At 42.1% G+C, this 21,538-nt stretch overlaps 1 protein-coding gene across 2 annotated transcripts in view; it reads left to right on the top strand.

Annotated features, from left to right (window-relative positions):
• Positions 1 to 21,538, top strand: part of cdk6 (cyclin dependent kinase 6) — a 29,827-nt gene that overhangs the window by 2,264 nt on the left and 6,025 nt on the right. For both annotated transcript variants that reach the window (XM_078791976.1, XM_058047346.2), the window contains 3 exons: positions 4,802 to 4,937; positions 9,523 to 9,690; positions 18,513 to 18,622. In XM_078791976.1, coding sequence (XP_078648102.1) covers positions 4,802 to 4,937; positions 9,523 to 9,690; positions 18,513 to 18,622 — 414 coding nt within the window. The remainder of the gene's footprint in view (positions 1 to 4,801; positions 4,938 to 9,522; positions 9,691 to 18,512; positions 18,623 to 21,538) is intronic.

Here is a 21,538-nt window from a genome sequence, read left to right as displayed (position 1 = left end):
AGAAAATGAATGAATGAATGAATGCATGTTCACAAGCAATGCTGTATGTGTTGGTATCAATCTGATACCAAGTAAACACAGGGCCAGTATTTCCCATGTTTTGCCTTTATTGTGTTGATTGAGATTATAATCACAAGGTTCTAGGAAAACAAAAAACAACACCAAACTTGTTTGGGAGTAATTTAACAATACACAAATACAACAAATAAGATACGACATGAAACTGTAACAAACTAAACTCAATACTTGCCCCCAAAGACCTCCTGTGTGAAATATTGTATTCCTAATGTGAGTTTTTGTTTCTGAACAATATAACAATATACGCTAATCCCTTAAAAAACATCCCGGCTTCACTCTATCATGTTTTTTTTCTCCCAAAATACACTTACCCTAGGCACAAGGTGTCAGGACTGGTCAGTGAGCCACATAAGCACGTGACTTGATTGTCAGTCAAGTCAACAAGCTACTGTTGCGGCCATGACTTCACTTCCTATCAGCTCCCCGAGCACTGGAACACATTTACAGCAACACACATGACCACAAGTCTTATTTATGTCTCAATAGCTTATTATTTGTATGTATTGTCTACTGTATTGGCTAATACAAGTGTAAAGGTGATCATAGGGGTGCTATTTCATGTCTAGAGGACTCTAATAATGTTGAAAATCATATTTAGGAGGTAATTCTTTTTCTATGCTCAAAATATGAAAATATTCCATCTATCTGTACGGAGTCCTACTTATGACGGTCGGGTCTTAAAGCAATTAAATACAATAAACCAGGGATATGTGTATTGCTCTAACGATATCAAGAATATACGGTTGTTTTGGCATGGTTGCTGGTTTCAATAAAGTTATTGTTCCTCAACCACCACTTCATCATACTCTTAGTGTCTGGGCAAAAGGTACAGTGTTTATATCAGCACAAAAACATCGCAATCTGCGAGATATTTAATCCTGTAGAATTAGCATCTACGGAATGGGCAGATTATGCTTTTTCCCCAGCATGCTTTGCTGTAGTTAGAGTGTCTTTTACCTTTTCAAGGTGGTGTTTTGACCAGACAGGGTGTAATAGATAAAATGTTGCTGTTTTTAAGTCATGGGCCTGAGTTTGACACGTGTGGATTACAACTTTTAAATATTTAAAGGAGCCGCAGACATGCACAAAATGCACTGTGACTTTCTGTAAAAATACCAATTTACTAAATAAATATGAGTATGAATAATTTTGGACCAAAGTGCAACGCCTGAGGTCATTTTGTTTCCAAGAACCAATAGTTATTTCTCTGTATTATGTATTGGGGAAATTCTAAACAGATATTTCAGAAGCATGGCATGCACCTTTTAAGAATAACTCCCTGTTGCATCAATGACTAATGGATCCCGGCTTTGAATGAAATCACAATGGATTCTATTTTTGCTCGACTGCAATCAAGCAAGGGATTTAAAAATGTCCCAGGTTAATTTTATTTAGTGATTTAAATCCGCCACTGTGAAAGCAGGAGTTTAAAGTGTTTGTTGCAATCATTTAAAGCTCTTTGAACTGATGGCGGAACCTAATCCCCCCCCCCCAAACGGTTTAGCCAACACGACATAGCCAAGCTAGGAAGGGTGCATTGTGGGCCTTCTGTGAGACTCCAGGCAACCCCTGGATGTTTGTAATGAGCTCCATTATTCATTCCATATGTTCAGTGTCTGCTGAGAGCCCCCATTGTAGGTCGACAATCGAGCTGTGAGGGGCGTTTAACCCCAACGCTTCAAGAGGAGGGCGCCACCATCATCTATTCTGTGACATCACACACGGCACTAATACCGTGAACGAATCACCTCTCTTTCATAGTCGTACTGACCAAGTCCTTAGCTTACAAGAGTGTTGGCATGGACACCTGATGGCTTGCTGGAGAGGACTGAATAACAGACATTTAGGCTTTTCTTGACTTGCTACCGCTTTAAATGCCCGACTAATGTCGCACATAGGGTCCCCTTGATGATAATATTTCCCTCAATCACATTTAGCATAATGAGATTATTAACAAAAGCATATTCTGTTGATTTTCTGTCATGTTTTGCTGGCTGCAAAGTCATATTTAATCATCCACATGCCCTGAGCAAATATTTGATATTGATGAAAAAAAAACAAAAAAACAACTATGCCGGACATACTTTTTAAGTTTTGCTACTCTGACGATGGAAGATGCTGCCCATTGCCGCAGCTACCGAGCAGCTCTCCTAAAGCTCCCAAAGAGCATCAGGAGTTGTCATAGCGCTGCTCGAGGAATGCTGTTTGTGTTCCCCATCTCTTTGAAGAGGACACACACCATTGCTGGTTTTCACTAAACCCCACTTTGGCAGGTCTGCTGACATAATCTGGATTCCTGGCCTTGGTTTCACAACAATAAACACCAATGTTTAGGATCCGATGGCTTGAAAAAAACAACACTGCATTTAGTCGTCCTACTTGGGTACAGTGTTAAGAAATGTACAACCCGTCAAAATTGGGTTGACTTTGCAATATTTTGCAGAAAATTTTGCAGAAGCTGGTCTCTTGATCTTGTGTCACAAGTATACAAAAAAATGAGGTAGCTATAGTGTAGGGGTGTCTAAAGGGTTCTCCCTGTTGTTGCACATTGTAGAAATAAAACAAAACAAAAAATGGAAAAAGCAGAGCAAAAGGAATAACAATGACCAGAGGTATGGACTTAAGTCACAATTTTTATGACTTTTACTTCGGCTTGACTATCATTATAGGCTTCAAACTCTAGGACTTTTGACATCAATGACTCAGACTTTAGTCTAATCCAGGGGTCGGGAACCTTTTTGGCTAAGAGAGCCATGAAGGCCAGATATTTTAAAATGTGTATCTGTGAGAGCCATATACATTTTTTTTTAAACATTGAATGCAATAAAATGTGTGCATTTTTATGTAAGACCAACAGTTTTAGATATAATGGGCTCTAATTGTGTAGACCAGGCACACTACCCCAAGCCAATGGGGTGTGGCCAGCACACTTTCGTGAGCAGCGCAGTGTCTAATAATAAATCAAATACTTGTTGCCATTAATACAACTTCTGCTGCTGCATAATTTTGCACCATACTCAGTATATTTCATTCTTTTGGCCATCTTTGCCAGAAGGCTTGGTTCTGCAGCTTTAGCTAGGTGACTTTTTGACTAAAGGAGAAAAGTTTATATTTACATGTTGACATCTCAATGACCGAGGTAGACTACCGCATTACCCAGTAATAATCAAGTTTTGGTGTTTGACCTGGAAAATATCAGGAAAGATGGATATGGTCGGCCGTATTGCAGTAGAAAATAGATGGACGAATTAAATGGATAAAAAAGTTGTTGATTTTTAATATTATTTTTAACAGTCATTTCTGTGATGTTTACTTTAAAATGTTAGCAAAAATAAATTTTTATTGTGGTAAGAAATGCTTGAGAGCCAGATACAGTCATCAAAAGAGCCCTACCTGGCTCCCGAGCCATAGGTTCCCTACCTCTGGTCTAATCACTTGAAAATAACTGAGTATTCAACCAACGTGACCATTGTCATATTATTTCCAGCAAGACAACAAACATCCCCACTGAATTTGCCTAATTTGCCACGCCCTTGTTTGTTTTTATTTTATTAGCTTTAAAGTTATTTACATACATATGTGTGCAAACACATACAAAGGCAATAACCTGTAGGTCTAACAAATGAACACCTTCAGAAGTCCATTTGTTGTTGTACTGGTTTGCCCCGAGTACATCCTGAATGTTACGTCAGCACTATTTCTTTGAGACAGAGTGTGTAAATGCCATATATGATAATGCTACAAATCAACACAACCACTTTGGGGAACATAAAAAACAATTGTATTCCCGGTTGTGAGCTAAGCTTTACTTGAAACTTGCATACCACCGACTGAAAATGACCAAAATCATCCACTTCTGCTAATAACGGTTCTCTGATAACATTCGCTAACCGATATTGGCATAAAAATAAGAGATCGGTTCTTACCAGGGTTGTTTTTTCTGTTGATAATGACATTGGTGCACACAACAACAAGCTAGCTATCTCAGTATGTATTTTAGTCAGGAATCATTCATGCTGCTTTCATGACACCATTTGATAACTGATTGTACTAAACCAGAGTTTCATACTTTACACTTTGTTCTTATACGGAAGTTTTTGCCACATAGAGGAAACTGAGTTGTTGACAGTAGGACTACCTTATGACGATTGGTCATAAGGTCTTTTGTTGAGACCAAATATTTAAAATAAATATGGCACTTAGAAGTATTTGTATTATTTTACCTATACAGTGCAATGGTCAACACTAGGAATGGGTACCTTTCCGATTTCAATGATACGGTACCGATGCTTGTGGCCTCAGACTCGGTATTGGTAGTACAAGGTACCAATTTTCGTTAAAATAATTTTTGAATAATAAAACCTCAAAAATTTTCAAACTCGACCTTTTATTTTCCATGAATTACTTTAACAATCGAATTGAATTGAATTAATTTCCGTATACATTTTGTGTGTTGTTGGTCACTAGCTTGAGCCTTTCAAGTGCAATCCGGCTATCTACTCGTCCACTTCCTCAGTCACCAAGATACATTTAGGGTTACCAAAACATTCTACCATTTGGTTTTTCCGTAATTCTGCACTCCTTAATACCAGTATGAAGTCCCAACCAGGCACATCTTTGTAGGTATTAAGGGAACATAGTCATGACCGCAAAGAGAAACCATCTTGTTTTGTTTACTGAACACGATCAGTTGTATTGATCTCTTCTGTCCCTCTTCTTCTAGGCTTTTTGATGTGTGTACAGTGTCTCGGACTAACCGTGAAACCAAACTCACACTGGTCTTTGAGCACGTGGATCAAGACCTGACCACCTACTTAGAGAAGGCCCCTGACCCCGGCGTACCGCCAGAAACCATTAAGGTAATTCTGACCGATCTGTAACTTAAGTAGTTTGTATCTGTACCATTGTGTAGTACACTGTATTCTGATGTGAATGACGTGTATCAAAACCACTTGAGTTGAATTGAAAGTCAACTTTTGAGTTTGTACTCCATGTTCTATTTTAAATATAAAAGGAGATATTTGCTAATCCTCTGTGGCCTTGCAATGACCACAGCCACGTCTGTGTAGCACCGACCAAGGCATTTCTCCGCAGTTCTCTGCAACATCGCCACTACCAGGGTGTTTTTAAAGGCTGGCACATGTGGCAAATGGCCTCTAAATTAAAGGCTCCTTGTTTTCACTTGGTCTTCCCCCTTGGCAAGAATGTTATCCGAGAAAATGAGTGTTGTGTTTTGTGTTGTGAATTAATGGTAATGTTCGTTTTTTTCATTTTAGCAATTATACTCACCAGTTGTTCTGAACATAAGGAAGTCTCATAAGGAAATCCACTCTTAGTGTTCACTTACAATTTGCCCAAAGGTCGGAACTAGGCGCGTCATTAACCCTTTCTTTGTGACTGCCTTCTTGTATTTTAATCTTTTTTTATTATTATTTTAGATCTCTTAATCGTGTTTCACCCTGAGGTCTCAATATTTATCGTGTACAACACTGAAGAGGCATAGCTCTATTTTTCGGCCTCAAAGTTTTAAGTGTCACTTTTGAAATGGAGACATTGTGGAAGCTGGTGTGTCTATAGATTTTTTTTGCACCCCGAGGCCGGGTATACGTGCGAAAGTTGTGACAAACTGTAGTATTGATGATATACTGTGTAAGCATAGACGAAGCAGGTGGATCTGACCTGAGGCCTTTTAGCTAAAGACAGTCTGGTGTCTGGCACTGTCATTTCTTGTTGTTCTTAATTGTTGAGATACTGTGTGTCCGTGCTGTAGCAATATGGAGTCATCCATTAATACTATAATCGATGCAAACTTGAAGGATTATGTATGTATACTTTTAATTTATAACTTAATAACTTCTGATTTTATAGGTGATGATTTAAAATATCAAGTGGTTAGCGCGCAGACCTCACAGCTAGGAGACCCAAGTTCAATTCCACCCTCGGCCATCTCTGTGTGGAGTTTGCATGTTCTCCCCGTGCGTTCGTGGGTTTTAGCCGGGTACTCCGGTTTCCTCCCACATTCCAAAAACATGCTAGGTTAATTGGCGACTCCAAATTGTCCATAGGTATGAATGTGAGTGTGAATGGTTGTTTGTCCATATGTGCCCTGTGATTGGCTGGCGACCAGTCCAGGGTGTACCCCGCCTCTCGCCCGAAGACAGCTGGGATAGGCTCCAGCACCCTCCGCGACCCTCGTGAGGATAAGCGGTAGAAAATGAATGAATGAATGATTTAAAATATATTTGGTCACACATTTTTGCTAAAAAAAAGACTTCAACAGACTGCTAAATTTTTCACACATTGAAACCTGCATCTAAAGCCATGATGCGGCTAATTTATTGATTATGCAGGCAACGTGTTTTGATCTGACAAATCTTAAGTAAGTTTGATCAAGTGTAGAATTGCCTGGACCGTGGCAGCTGTTGAACTAACAAGTTCTTTTTTTTTTTTTGCTATTTTTATTTTTGCCGTTTTCTTGTCTAGCTGTATTTTTAGAAAAACAATTTACAAGCTGCGGATGGCCGTTGGGTCGCATTTTGGACAATCCTGTTTTAAAAGAATATTGGATAGTTGAAGCTCAATTATTCCAATTATTTTTTTCCTCTGTGTACTCTCTTTTAAATGAATACTACTAGCGTTTCTTAAACCAGTGGCTCCCAAATGTTTCCCAAACGAGGGCCCAATACCTAGCCATTGGAGTTTTCCAGTGCTGGTCCCAAGCCCGAATGAATGGGAGGGTTGTGTCAGGAAGGGCAACCAGTGCAAAAACTAAGCCAAATCACACATGCGATCGACTGGCTGTGTAGAACCCTGATGGGGAAAAGCCGTAAAAGACAAAATAAAAAGATTGATTGGGAACTAACGAACAAATGAATCATTGATTTAAAAATGTTCTCCAGCATTGCATTAATTCCATCATAAGATCAGTGGTGGTTCAACCACCTGTTGAGTCGCTTGGAGGCTCCACTGCTCCTCCCTCCCTTTGCTTTCTCTTAACATCCATGCAGCTAGAGCCACTGGAAGACAAAAGGACAATGATGGAGTGGCAACATGACACTGGCTCCATCCCCTGTTATTTCTAGGACAGTGGACACTGCCCAGTTACTCACCCCCGCAAAGTACCCCCCTCGACTTCTACAACCAGATCGGCGTCTCCGTCAAAAAAAAAAATTCAAATTTGCTTCAACTAAGCCCATTTGGTGTTTACTGGTGGGTCACCATTAAATCTCCTAGATGTTAAAAAACGGTCCATCATCGGCACACAACCAGACGCCCCACTCCCTTGCCAGCCTGTCCACCTCTGCCCCCGCCCCCCCACCGACCACTCGGCCTCAAGACCCACCACATGCTCATTGATGAAAGAGGCCCTCCTCCAGGAATTAAATGAGCTGGAAGCACATCAAGCAGCCGAGCAAGCCCAGGCTCGGTGCTCCTCGGCCCGGCCACCGCTTGCAGGGTGTCACCCACCCTTCTCCGCCGCCATCGTCCCGGCATCCACAGCTCTATTCTCTGAGCCTATAAAGGGGGAGGTTAATGAAGCATGGGGAGGGAATTACACTAACGCTAACCGGCAGATGTCCCATATTGTGCTTGGCTACAATAAACAATATGGCTGCCTCTGGTAAATTTGCATTAGAAAAGGAGGCATGCTCAGAAAGCCATGTTGCAACTGCATCTTGTGCAGGACTTACTACTTTTTTCTTGCTCCTTGTGCTTATTTTTGGAGATCAAACCTTTTGTGTAACATTGTTTCTTTTGAAGTTTTATTACTTTCTATTAGTTTCCCATCATGTCATATTTAGTTCTCTATCACACTCTTTTTTTATGTGTGTGTGTGTTGGTTGTCATGTTCATTGTAATATTTGTCATTACTCAGCCGTAGTGGAAATTGATACGTCAGCGAGGAAGGTACCCAGGCCAAAGGGGGCCATCATTGTTTGTGTGTTTGTCCAGGAGTCACACTTCTGAGGTAATTAGTGTTTACTAGCAAATCCAGCTGAAAGGAAGCATGCTGAAATGGTTATTTAAAGCAGGGAGGAACTGACTGGGGGGTTGCTATTGTGTCAGCCTGCACACACACACACACACATACGCATACACACGTAAAATAACCAACTGCCTCCCTCTGTTCTATGACCCTGTCTGTCTGCTGCCCTCCTCACTAGGTCATGGCTGGATGGAGATGTAGAAAGGAAGGTCTGTTTATGCATCCTGCCTGCCCTTGGTCAGGATCCCCTACTCCCACTCCTAACGCCCCCTACTACACACACACACACACACACACACACAGGCATAAACTTTGACCTGGACCACGGTGAAGTGCACACAAATAGGAATGCGCTGTGCTCCGTGTATGTGAACACGGGGCCAGGGGGAACACGCAGTTTGTGTGTGTATACAAACAAGCACACTCTCAGCTCCTCGTGTCCACAGTACACGGTGGGGCGTCCCGTCTCGTCTTCTGCGCTGCACAGCAGCCAGCCCTGCGCCCGCTTGCTAATGTTTTCTGCTTGAGTGTGCAGGCCTCTTTGACTCACTCACCAGCTGGTCAGCCAGTGAATAGAGCTGTGGGCTCGGGTCCATGTCACTTGTGAGGTCTTGGCTGAGGAGGGAGGGGTGGAGGGGGGGGGTGTGATGGTGGGCGAGGGGGGCATGTGTGTATTTACAGGAGAGAGTGTATGTAAAGGCTGGGATAAGACACGGCAACCCTAAAGTGGGACCGTTTTTAACTGGCTTTCATGCAAAGTATACGTCCCGGTTTTCCCTCCTGCATTGGGATATGTCAGCTGGTCTTTTATTGGAATACCATAAAACCAACCAAAAACCATAGCTCTGCCCTTTTTAGAATGAGCTTTATTCCTGAGCCAAAAACAACAAGGCGTCCCTTATCAATGGCTCGTTACTTGTTTACAGGTGCAAGACCTGTTTTGGGAGTATTTCAGTTTGAAAGGAACAAGTCTAAGCTGGTCCGACATAGTTCCTTTTCTCCCCGCGCCGGTTTACTTTAGCTCCACTGTTATTGATGCAGCGCCTATGGCCATTTCTGAGGTCAGCCTGTGGTCATAAAATGAGAGGGAGCGCCAATTAACTTGAGCGGAGCAGCTGCTATGAAACAGAGCTCCGTGCTTGTATGAAAGCGGGGGCCTCCCTCTATCATTTGTGTGTGTGTCAGTTATCAAACATCTGCCACAGTCGACAAGAAAAGACACAGGCCTCCTCCGTTAACTCCTTCACCCCCAAAGTGTGGCCGCCACCGGAGTTAATAACGATGGCGGCGTTGACGTGAATGACTCTTGTCATTTTCCGTCCTTTTTTTTTTCCAGTGCACCTGCACAATCGAGTTAAATCCAACAAGTGATCTGCATCACATTCTGTATTTTATCCTTAAATATTGTAAGTATGTCAAGCAATGTCAAACATTTTAAAAGTTTTTTTTTCTTACAGGATATGATGTATCAACTGCTCCAGGGGCTGGACTTCCTGCACTCGCACCGCGTGGTTCACCGTGACTTAAAACCGCAAAATATCCTGGTCACCAGCGGAGGACAGATCAAACTCGCCGACTTTGGTCTCGCCCGCATCTACAGCTTCCAAATGGCGCTCACTTCTGTGGTAAGTCCATTCAACGGCAAATTATTTGTTAAATAAATTGTTTTTTTTTCTCTTGTATTTTTAAGCAAATAAGAAAAATGAAAGACGCAAACACACTGCCTTCATATCCCATCCCGTGGGACTTTCAACCAAAAGCGACAAGCGGGCGCTCACGGGTAACATCAAAGCTGCAATGATAGAATTTCGTAGTGTAAAGTGAGAATCCAGAACCTTCTTAAGAATCCCTCAGTGGCAACAGTGGATCGGGATGGAACAGATGATGAGGCGCAGGGACCCCCTCCCTTTCCTGCTGTCGGCACTTTGATATCCCACTGCTGAGCTTCTGGGCTCTGATGACCAGATAATATAGAGACTGAAAGACTCTTTGGAAGGCATTGGCTTTAGGGAGAGATGAGACGGTAAAGAGTCAGAGAGCCAGCAGATGTAATTCACTACGTTTGAGTTGCTGTTTGTTGTCGCAACATTATATATCACACATCATTTATAGCATGATTTAATATTATCTGTTTAGATTTCATTCATTCATTCATTCATTTTCTACCGCTTTTTCCTCACGAGGGTCGCGGGGGTGCTGGAGCCTATCCCAGCTGTCTTCGGGTACACCCTGGACTGGTTGCCAGGCAATCACAGGGCACATATAGACAAACAACCATTCACACCTATGGACAATTTGGAGTGGCCAATTAACCTAGGAAACCGGAGTGCCCGGAGAAAACCCATGCATGCACGGGGAGAACATGCAAACTCCACACGGAGATGCCCGAGGGTGGAATTGAACCTAGCTGTGAGGTCTGCACGCTAACCACTGGACCGCCGTGCCGCCCCCTTTTTAGATTTGCTTATCATAAATATCATAATATACAATTCACAAGCTGCACTGTGCAGTATACTATGTATGGGCTTTTTGTTGTGGTCATTGCTTGTTTTATTACTGGCAGGGGGACACTTTCATACCTGAAGGGAATTCACCCTCAAGTATGAGCGACAGATGTTGAGTCACTGAAATCTTTTGCACCACACACACACTCATCGCAAAAATCAAATAGCGTGAGAGTGGGCCTTTGGTTGCAGATGAATGTTCTCTTGTCTGAAACCTCCTTGTTAGGTTCTCCCCCAAAAAAACACAGCCATCATCATTCAGCCATTCTGAGCTTCCTCTGTCTAATAGGAGCTGATTATCAACACCACCGGTGGTGCACATGTGCACAAAAACCTCACAACATTTAAGAGGATCTTCAGCCTTGCCCAACACAGAGCAGCAGTTACTTATTTAGTCACCTAATGCTGCCGTTATTGGCAGACGGATGGGCTGTAGAGAACCGCTGTTGCTTAAGGGAACAGACACTTCTCTCTCTCTCTCTCGCTCTCGAATGATTAATTTTGCACTTCCAAAATGACACCATGACCGGTATTATCATTTGCATATCGTTGTTAAGAAACCCCCTTGCAATACTTGCTTGTCTCACTCTCACAAACGTTAACACTCTGCTTGTTATTACTTGAACCGTGTGAACAGATTTATGATAACGCTTAACCTTTTCCATGCAGATGTGCTGACTCTTTTTTTTTGACTTACTGTATCGTGCACAGTTCTGGAGTACCGGGGCTCGTAGTCACAGTGGCTCTGGCTCCTCCAAAAACCCTCCGGCGAAGCTCGACATGCATCTCCGGAAAATGTAAACCTTGAATGAACGGTGAAACAGCTGTGATTGATCAGCTTGTTTTGGTACATCAAAGTTTACTTTTAAACAGTCAAGTTTATAAAACCCTGAGGTACTGATGTACATCAGTGGCCCCCGCTGGTATAATACATTAAATAATACTGGATCTGCTTGGTTGCACGTGACTGACGGCCTCGTCTACATCACCATTCTACCATGTTTCGCATATTTTGGCCCTCCCTGGGAGAGAGAAAGAAAGTAAGGGAGACCACCCATTGGGTTGGTACAGAGCCCTCGATTAGGCTGCCTCTGGTAGTCCCTGGGGGGCTGTTGCTTTGTTAATGGTATTTTAATGACCCAGTCTGACTACAGCTTCATTGAACCGCTTTGACTGACAGGCAGATGGGTAAAAACTGATGGGTTAATCTGACATATCAAAGCTAAAAAGCTAGCGGTTTTGATTGATTATTGAGATATAGTGATTATTCATGGCAAAGGTTACATATAGTGAACAAGTTTGGTTTCATCTTGATAAATGCTAAGAATCCTAACCCAGAGGTTTGTTTTGGTTGTTACCTCGGCAAGAACAATGCAGGAAACCCTCGGGACATTTAAAAAAAAAAAATTCAAAACAGATAAAAGTGTTGTTTTGGTTAGTCTTTTACAGAACAATGGTGTTTTGTAAACTGAAAATAAGTTTTGAAAACGGTTTTCAAAAGGCTTTTGCAAATTATTGGCCTTCAGCACATACGACAGTGTTTGTATATTTCTACGTGAATGGGGAGCATTCGTCCCCTGGTTTGTAGTACTATCAAGAACCTGATGTTTGTTTATTTATCCGTACAAAACACTGTATGAGTTGCTGGCACCAGAATGTGGTTCAAGAATGAATAAAGACGCTAACCTGAAGTTATACAGACTCGCTTCTGCTACCTCATTGTGTTGAAAGAAACTGTCATGTCAGTATTTCACCACATACTGGCACGTTGTCATGCATGTAATTATCTGATAACAGAATTCATTCACATTCATTTACCGTGGTGCTGCAGTGTGAAATACACGTATGATTTAATGTGGCATCGGCTTGGTTCGGGAATTCCGGAACACTTGGCGTCAGTCGGGAGTGCCAGTCAGTGTATGAATGTTATGACCATTCATACGCGGGTTACCATGGTGATAGAAAGATGACTAGATGGTCATGTGCACGTCGTTGCGTGTCAAATTGGATTCAAGGGGGAATGCCACTCGATTTAACAAAACATTTATTGTCAGGCGGAATGGTTTTTCTCCTTTTGAGTCCAACATGTCCTGAGGGGGGGGTCACTGTATTTAATAGTTTAGAGTCAGGACATGCATGCTTTTGTCTTGCTGTTTGTGTCTTATTGATTTACACAGCAGATTTATTCCCATGATCAAAATGATTCATCCTTGGAAAGCGGAAGAGTTGTCGTTTTTCCCGATTAAAGGCATTTTCACAGTTATTCCCTTGTTCCCTTTACTTATGCAAATTATAAAAATAAGACACCCATATCTTAGGCGACATTAAATAAATTGAAACCAGATTTCCTGTACTCAAAACAGAACATGGCCTCTTACAATACAAGTGTTTTTTTTCCAACAGCGCAATTCCAGTTTGATCAAAAATCTACCTGACATGCATGAACCGTGTTCAATAGCGCAGCAGCACTAACGTCTATCTAGTAGTCTAAGTCTGCGAATTGATGTGCTGTGGTTAAATGGATTTTTGATATTTGCCGACGGAAACAAAGAAGAACAGGCGAGGCACCAGGGAGAGGGGGGCGGGGGGTGGGGACCCTTGCAGTGCACGCAGGAGAGCACGTGTAGCTCGCTCTGGGATTGTTTAGATATCTCCCCAAACAGCTCCACATGGGGAAAAAAAAGTTTTTGCTTTGACTGAAGCCCGCAAGCGCACATAGTTCTGTATATTCACACACATATATATATATATATACTGCATATGATCAAACATAACATATGTTCCTACATGCCCTTACGTGCATGGTCTTTGCACGTTTTTTTTTTTAGGGCAACAGCAGCAACACACCGCACTTTTCCTTTGCTCTTAAACTATAATAGTTGTCGCCAGTCTTTGGCATTGCTCCAGGTCACAAAGTGGGAATTCTTAACAGCGGCTGTCCTGCAGCGGGATATGGAGACTGTGTCCGTAGCAGCATGAGGAAGAAAGAGGGGGGGGGGAGAAAAAAAAATGACGGCATATATCTGGAATTTTCCAGCTAATGATGTGCGGATGTGGTAGCACAGGGGAGAGAGAGCCACTGACTGTGCTGTCTTTGTTTCACTTGCCGAGGGCCCCGTGCTGCATTCCTGTATGCTGTGCATACTTTGGCAACAGTCGGAGTCCTTTTTTTTGTTTTATTCTACTGTATACAGTATGTCTGCTGCTCTAGCACTTTTCCTATATATCAATCTCTCTCTTAATCTGTCTTTTTATTACCTTTCTTGGCTATGATTGTTGTAAACTGCAGAATGAGGTGGAACGTTGTGAGTGAGTCATGATATAGTGTTGCTGGAGGACTGGAAGTTAGCTTCATAGGTGACAACATCTCAGACTGAAAGCACTTAGCATGCATCTTCTTTTTTCCAATATGTGGCCGGCCTACACACCCTGAAGCCTTTATCCCTCTTTTCCTCTGAGATTCACTTTGGGAGACTTTAATTTGTGCTGAATTGCTCTCAGGAATGTAATCACATTCTGACCTAATGATAACGTTGCCAAAGTTGAGAAACTTTTACTGCACTTTTTCCTGTATTGGATGAATCTAATTCTAGTTTTTAATTTAACAAAAGGATGCAAGTAGCACTTTTACATATTATGTAAACCAACACATGTAGATATGTTAAGATATGTTTGATGAATTACCTAAAAAGCCACACACACATTCATTCAGGCAAAAGCAGGTGCTCACTCGGTCACGTGCAACCACTCCCGCGTTTGCTAACAAACGCCCACACGCTGGCATGCATGCGCCCTATTGTCCTCTTTCACTGTGCTTGCACAGCACGCCGGTGGCACCGGTCCAGGCATTGCTAGTCGCACAGCCACGGAGGTCTGACCCAGGAGGTCTGGAGGTCCTCTGGGGCAGAAGGAGCCATTTCCTCTCTGAGGCGGAGCGGGGAGGAGAGCTCAGCAGTGAGAGTGGAAGACAGTGTTGGTGGTGGTGAGGGGGAGGATGGTCTCAACTGAAAGGAATTCTCAGAATGCTGTCCTTTAATCTGGAGTCAGCCTCACACCACACACACACACACACACACACACACTGGCTAACTTTTAACGTTTGTCTCCCTCAGCTTTATCTGACCCCCCCCCCCCCTGGTCTTTGTTAGCATGTAGAAGAAGGGATGAAATCAGCCAATAGGCAGATTGACAGCATAGAACAGCTGACCTAAGAGGCAAAACACTGTAATATGACACAGCGGGTCTTCCTTCCTTTCTTTCTTACTTCTCTCTGTATGTTTCTTCATGCAACATGACTCTTGTTAGGAGGAAGGGAGAACCACTTTGCAACTGTCTTCCATAAAATTGAATGTGTTTGTCAGCATTGGGGTTAGGCCGTTAACGCCAAATGAAATGTACTGCACAGTGCATAGAGGTCTGAAACTGTTGGGTCTGTTCTCGAACTACTTGTCCTGCTATGCAATTCAGAAGCATAATAGATTGACTTCTACAAAAATGGCATCCGACACCATTGTCGCTGTGTGTCACCGCATCTGTCTTCTGGTGTGTATCAGTGCATGTGCGGGTGCAAGAGTGATGTAAGTGTTTATATCTGCGCTTGTGGCCAGGTTTTCGAATAACAGCGGATATATACTGTGAGCTACGGGACTGTGGTTCTTCTAAGAAGGTTCCATGCGATGCTTTTAATTCTGTAGGCTTTGCATGTTAAACACAGCACACCAAAATCAAACACTTTCTAAATCTGTAGGTAAGAATACATCATTTTAGAAGGGTAACTACTCACTAGTCTGACACAATGTGGATGCTAATTTTTGCATGCAAAAAAAAAATACAAATTCCAGGAAAATTTCCATGTGGACACCTAACACTAAACTGGACAGAGATGCTCTTTCTTTGTCATGCTACTTTTGGGTCAGATCTATGGCCATAATCACATATTTATCATCTTTACCATGACTGATACGAGTGACTTGTGGATTGATATGAAATAGCTATACCAGATCTGCATGCTCTTTGTCACATAAAAAATATTGACCTTTTGGTATTTCAGTCAATATCAAGTAATGTATGTTATTAACACAGTAGAAAGTAATAAGTAAACTACTTTTTCTTCCACTGAACTTACCAAGTATTGAAGCAAAGAGGAAATCAGTGGTCTCACACATCACTAACTGATACCGTTCTGTGGTGGCACCACTAAAAATACCCCAAAAAAAACAACAACAAAAAAACCCACCCTCACTGGAACATCTTGCATGATGCCCTTTTGAGGCACTTTTTCATCCAAAAGTGTCTGCTTCCAAATAATACAACCTTTTTGGGGCTTTTTTTTGGCCTTCATCTCCAACGAGCCTCGGCTTCCTCCCTCATTTCCACTAAAGCAGGAAGCAGGAGATGAGAGTATCACACATCTGCAAAAATGCTGCCCTTGAGTCTATTAATAGTGTCATTCAGTTTACAAGTGGAAACGTGACTGATCTGTTTTTATTTCCATTATCTGCCTCACTTAAGGATCCAGTGAGCTAGCTTGGCCCCTACGCATGAAAAAGACTTTATAATTATGTCTCAAATGCAACATATTGTACTGTAGGTACCCATGCACTCCTTTTTTTTCCTCTCCCATAGTTGCACATTTTTAAGATTTTGATAAGGGTGCTACTGTGCCTGAGGAGATGGAACGAAAGCAACAGGCTGACGTTAAATCCTGGAGTTTAGGAAAGCACCTGGAACCATTCCACTGTAACTAGGGGTCACTGAGTTTTATCTGGAGGTTTTCCCTACTGTTGCTGCTAACAATGTCGCTGCTTTTCCTGCAAGCCATAGCTACACACACACACACACACAAACACATACAGTGCATCCGCTTCACTTTTTCTACATTTTGTCATGTTACAGCCTCATTCCAAATTGTATTAAATTAATCTCTTACCTCAAAATTCTACATAAAATACTCCATTATGACAATGTGAAAAAGTTTTTTTTTGGACTTTTTTTGAATTTATTAAAAATAGAAAACAAAAAAATCACATTAACATAAGTATTCACAGCCTTTGCCATGAAGCTCAAAATTGAGCTCAGGTGCATCTTTTTTCCACTGATCATCCTTGAGATCTTTCTACAGCTTAATTGGAGTCCACCTGCAGTAAATTCAGTTGATTGGACATGATTTGGAAATATAATAACTGTCTATATAAGGTCCCACAGTTGACTGTGCATGTCAGAGCACAAACACCAAGCATGAAGTCAAAAGAACTGTCTGTAGACCTGCGAGACAGGATTGTCTTGAGGCACAAATCTGGGGAAGGATACAGAAAAATTTCTGCTGCTTTGAAGGTCCCAATGAGCACATTGGCCTCCATTATTCGTAAATGGAAGACGTTTGGAACCACCAGGACTCTTCCTAGAGCTGGCCGGCCTTCTAAACTGAGCGATCGGGGAAGAAGGGCCTTAGTCAGGGAGGTGACCAAGGCCCCGATGGTCACTCTGTCAGAGCTCCAGCGTTCCTCTGTGGAGAGAGGAGAGCCTTCCAGAAGGACAACCATCTCTGCAGCAATCCACCAATCAGGCCTGTATGGTAGAGTGGCCAGACGAAAGCCACTCCTTAGTAAAAGGAACATGGCAGCCCGTCTGGAATTTGCCAAAAAGCACCTGAATGACTCTCAGACCATGAGAAACAAAATTCTCTGGTCTGATGGCTTTCGTCATCATGTCCAATCAACTGAATTTACTGCAGGTGGACTCCAATTAAGCTGTAGAAAGATCTCAAGGATGATCAGTGGAAAAAAGATGCACCTGAACTCAATTTTGAGCTTCATGGCAAAGGCTGTGAATACTTATGTTAATGTGATTTTTTTGTTTTCTATTGTTAATAAATTCAAAAAAAGTCAAAAAATAACTTTTTTACATTGTCATAATGGAGTATTTTGTGTAGAATTTTGAGGTAAGAGATTAATTTAATTCAGTTTGGAATAAGGCTGTAACATGACAAAATGTCGAAAAAGTGAAGCGCTGTGAATACTTTCCGGATGCACTGTACATAATCATTGCTTGCGGCAGAAGGGCCCTATGGACTAAATCAAGTACAGTACTAGTAAGCACAGTACTGTACTAAACCAAGTACAGTAATCTCTAATTTTTCACAGTTAATTGGTTTTAGACCCAACTGTCATAAGTGAAAATCAAATATTTCCATAATTGGAGCATAGAAAGCCTGTTTACAACCTTCTAAATACTTTAGAACATAATTAGAGCCTTCTCCATTTGACATAACACCCCTATAGTTAACTTTACACTCACAAAATAGCCTGCAACATACATTGATGTAGAAATATTTTTCATTCATTCATTCATTTTCTACCGCTTATCCTCACGAGGGTCGAGGGGGTGCTGGAGCCTATCCCAGCTGACTTCAGGAGAGAGGCGGGGTACACCCTGGACTGGTGGCCAGCCAATCACAGGGCACATATAGACAAACAACCATTCACACTCACATTCATACCTATGGACAATTTGGAGTCGCCAATTAACCTAGCATGTTTTTGGAATGTGGGACAAAACCCACGCATGCACGGGGAGAACATGCAAACTCCACACAGAGATGTCCGAGGGTAGAATTGAACCCTGGTCTCCTAGCTGTGAGGTCTGCGCGCTAAGCACTCGACCACCGTGCAATTAATCATTTGATAAAATAAAATATTTCTAGTATACACAAAAAATGTTTAAAGATTAAAATTTCATTTCCAAAGAGCCAAGACCCCAAATAATGGATGCTACACCAGGTCCTCCTGTTCCCTGTCAGCTATGTTTGTTTATTATACAGCATTTAAGATGCGTTGTAGCCTGTAGCAGCTTGTCGTAGGCCAAGTTTGTGTCGTTTCTGTCGGCCATAAATCGTGACTCCTCAACTTTTCTGAAAAGTGTTTTGTGTAAATCCTTTTTTTTAGGTGGTGACACTGTGGTATCGAGCTCCAGAAGTGCTGCTGCAATCCAGTTACGCCACCCCGGTAGACCTGTGGAGCGTAGGATGCATCTTTGCTGAGATGTTCAGGAGAAGGTAAGACTGTCATCCCAAAGTACACAAAGCCAGTCTGCGCAAATTAGAAGTAGATTGGAACCCGTTCTTAATCCGGTCCTTCATTCATTTTGTTGGAAATGGTTCTGTGTATGTGGACATGTGTTTATTGTCTTAACTTCCTCATTATCACTAAGCAGCGTTCCAAAACATAAGTACTGTGTCGTTCGGTGATTCTTAACTACTGAGCCAAAAAAATCATACAACATATTCTTAAGGGCTGGTGACCAGTTCAGGTTGTGAAATTATTCTGATTTGGAAGTGATGTCCATTAGCGTTACCCAGAGGTGTGGACACGAGTCGCGCGACTTGTCACAATTTTAATGACTTGGGACGTGACTTGACAGTGTCACCGAAGACTTGCAACAGGAATGACTTTATTCTGGTGACATAAACAATAAATTCAATGAGTGTTTTGAGTAAAATCAAAGAATTTGGTTTTGCCCTAGCTTACACTGAACAAGAATCCGTTCTATGGGGGTTTGCGCTGTTCCACAAATGACACCTGTCAGATGCGTTGCGAGCACCGAGCACTGTCATTTCGGTTGGCTTATCAAACTATTCCAGTAATGACAGGCGACTCGCTGTGGTTGAAGCACCCGTGGCAAGACTCTGCTTCTTGGTATAGGTCTTTGTCAGTTTGTGGTCTAACTGACTTCACAGCAAACGCCAGCCCAGGCTAATAACAGACCATTTGACCAAACAAAACACTAACTTGACTGCTTACTTAAAGGCATAAAAGATATTTAGCATGAGCATATTCATTTTAGTTTCACTATAATTTTAATTAGTTCAATGAAGACTTTTTTTTCTCTTGTTAAGAAAGAGGTCACAGTTTTTTAGTGGCCTGCGCCAGCCTTGATAAGAAAAGTCTTGACTAGAGCCAAGAGGAGCAGCCCCACTTGTAACTTACGCTTCCTTCCCCAACCGTCCTCACACAGCCACGCACATGTGGTCCCACACTGTGCACGTGAGATGGGAGATGTGGTGGGCAGGCAAAATGTGACTTAAGACTGGAAGAAATCTGAACAGAGAAGCATTTAATGAACCACCACTTCCTGGTTCAATACCGGTGAAGATGACAACATCAGTGCATGGAAGGGACACGCTTTGTTAAACATAGGGTTGCTAACTTGAAAGATTTCAGCCAATTAAAGTCACTTGCCAATTCGTGGTTGAATTATAATTTGAATTATCTATTATTAACAGGCATAATAATTCCTAATGCAAACACAGGTTATTGTTGCGGCCGACGTCACTTTCTGTCCGCCTGCCATTCAGCTTCCCTGGGAACACATTTGCAGCAACACGCACAAGTCTTAATAATGTCTACTATATCTACTATATTGAGTAATATGAGTGTAAAGGTGACTATAGGGGTGTTAGATCCTATCTAGAGAGCTCCAAACGGGTTTATAGCAACATTTATAGCACATTTATAGCTACACGCACAAGTCTTAATAATGTCTACTATATCTACTATATTGAGTAATATGAGTGTAAAAGTGACTATAGGGGTGTTAGATCCTATCTAGAGAGCTCCAAACAGGTTTTTATGCTCTAACTTGGAAAGCATTTGTCCTACTTCATGTAAATTCACTTCAGTTCATACATTCACAGTACATAGTCGAACAGGTCTGGTAGCCTACTACAGTATAAAGAAAGTTATGGCATGTCGGTTTTTATAGCACTTAACATTTTTTCCACATACATTAACACATAAAATTTAGCCATAACACTTTAAACATGAGACTGTTGCATTACTGACACATGTGACTCACTATATTTCTAATTTTTTTCTTTCTAGTATGACACATGAAAGCATGTTTGTGTGTATGTATCTGCACGTGTGTGTGTGTGTTCTGGCTCCTGTCCAACTGTGCCTGAGGACTGAGAAGCTAGGCGGAACACGGATGGACACACACACACTCTCAAGGTGATATAGGTGGCTTTTTAAAAGGCCACCTGTTGGAGATTAAAGGGCACCTGGGAGATGTATTAAAAGGTGGTACAGAACAATGGCAGAGAAAGCTATTGTTTGCGTGGTGGTGGTGGTAGGTGGGACGGGGGTACAGCTAAGCTGACATCCCCTCTGGTACTTCTAACTGACCATCAGAATGGGTGATACATGACTTGTAACAATTCATTCATCGCAACAATGTAGGCTTGACATTTCTCAGCAAACACAATGTACTTGTTCCGCTACTGCAGTATTTGAGTACACAATGTTCAACATTCAGGTCAACCCTCAACTCATAAATTACTTGGAAATTCAAAATTAAACTACATACTACAGGGCTTTTTTCTTGAACTTTAGGGTTTTTTTAAGTCATTTACCATTATCATTATGTTGAGAACATAATGTGAAGTCCACACAGAAGTGGTTAGCACGCAGACCTCACAGCTAGGAGACCAGGGTTCAATTCCACCCTCGGCCATCTCTGTGTGGAGTCTGCATGTTCTCCCCGTGCATGCATGGGTTTTCTCCGGGTACTCCGGTTTCCTCCCACATTCCAAAAACATGCTAGGTTAATTGGCGACTCCAAATTGTCCATAGGTATGAATGTGAGTGTGAATGGTTGTTTGTCTATATGTGCCCTGTGATTGGCTGGCGATCAGTCCAGGGTGTACGCCGCCTCTCGGCTGAAGACAGCTGGGATAGGCTCCAGCACCCCCCGCGACCAACAAAGAAATTTGCAAGTGATCCCAAACTTTTGAGTGGTAGTATATGTAGTAAACAACTTTCCTTTATATCAAGGTCTATGCTAAGCTATTAGCATAGTGTCAGACACATTGTCTGTCTGTGTAGCCTGTCATTCCCATTACATCTTAACACACCTCATATGCACATGTGATGCAGACTAGCCCTGCACACTGGTCGGGCTGGATGCAGCATCC

This window comes from Doryrhamphus excisus, linkage group LG7, assembly GCF_037039965.1.
Source record: "Doryrhamphus excisus strain RoL-2023G ecotype Guam linkage group LG7, RoL_Dexc_Guam_v1.1, whole genome shotgun sequence".
NCBI classification, from domain to species: Eukaryota; Metazoa; Chordata; class Actinopteri; order Syngnathiformes; family Syngnathidae; genus Doryrhamphus; species Doryrhamphus excisus.
This window is presented reverse-complemented; position numbering and strand designations above follow the sequence as displayed.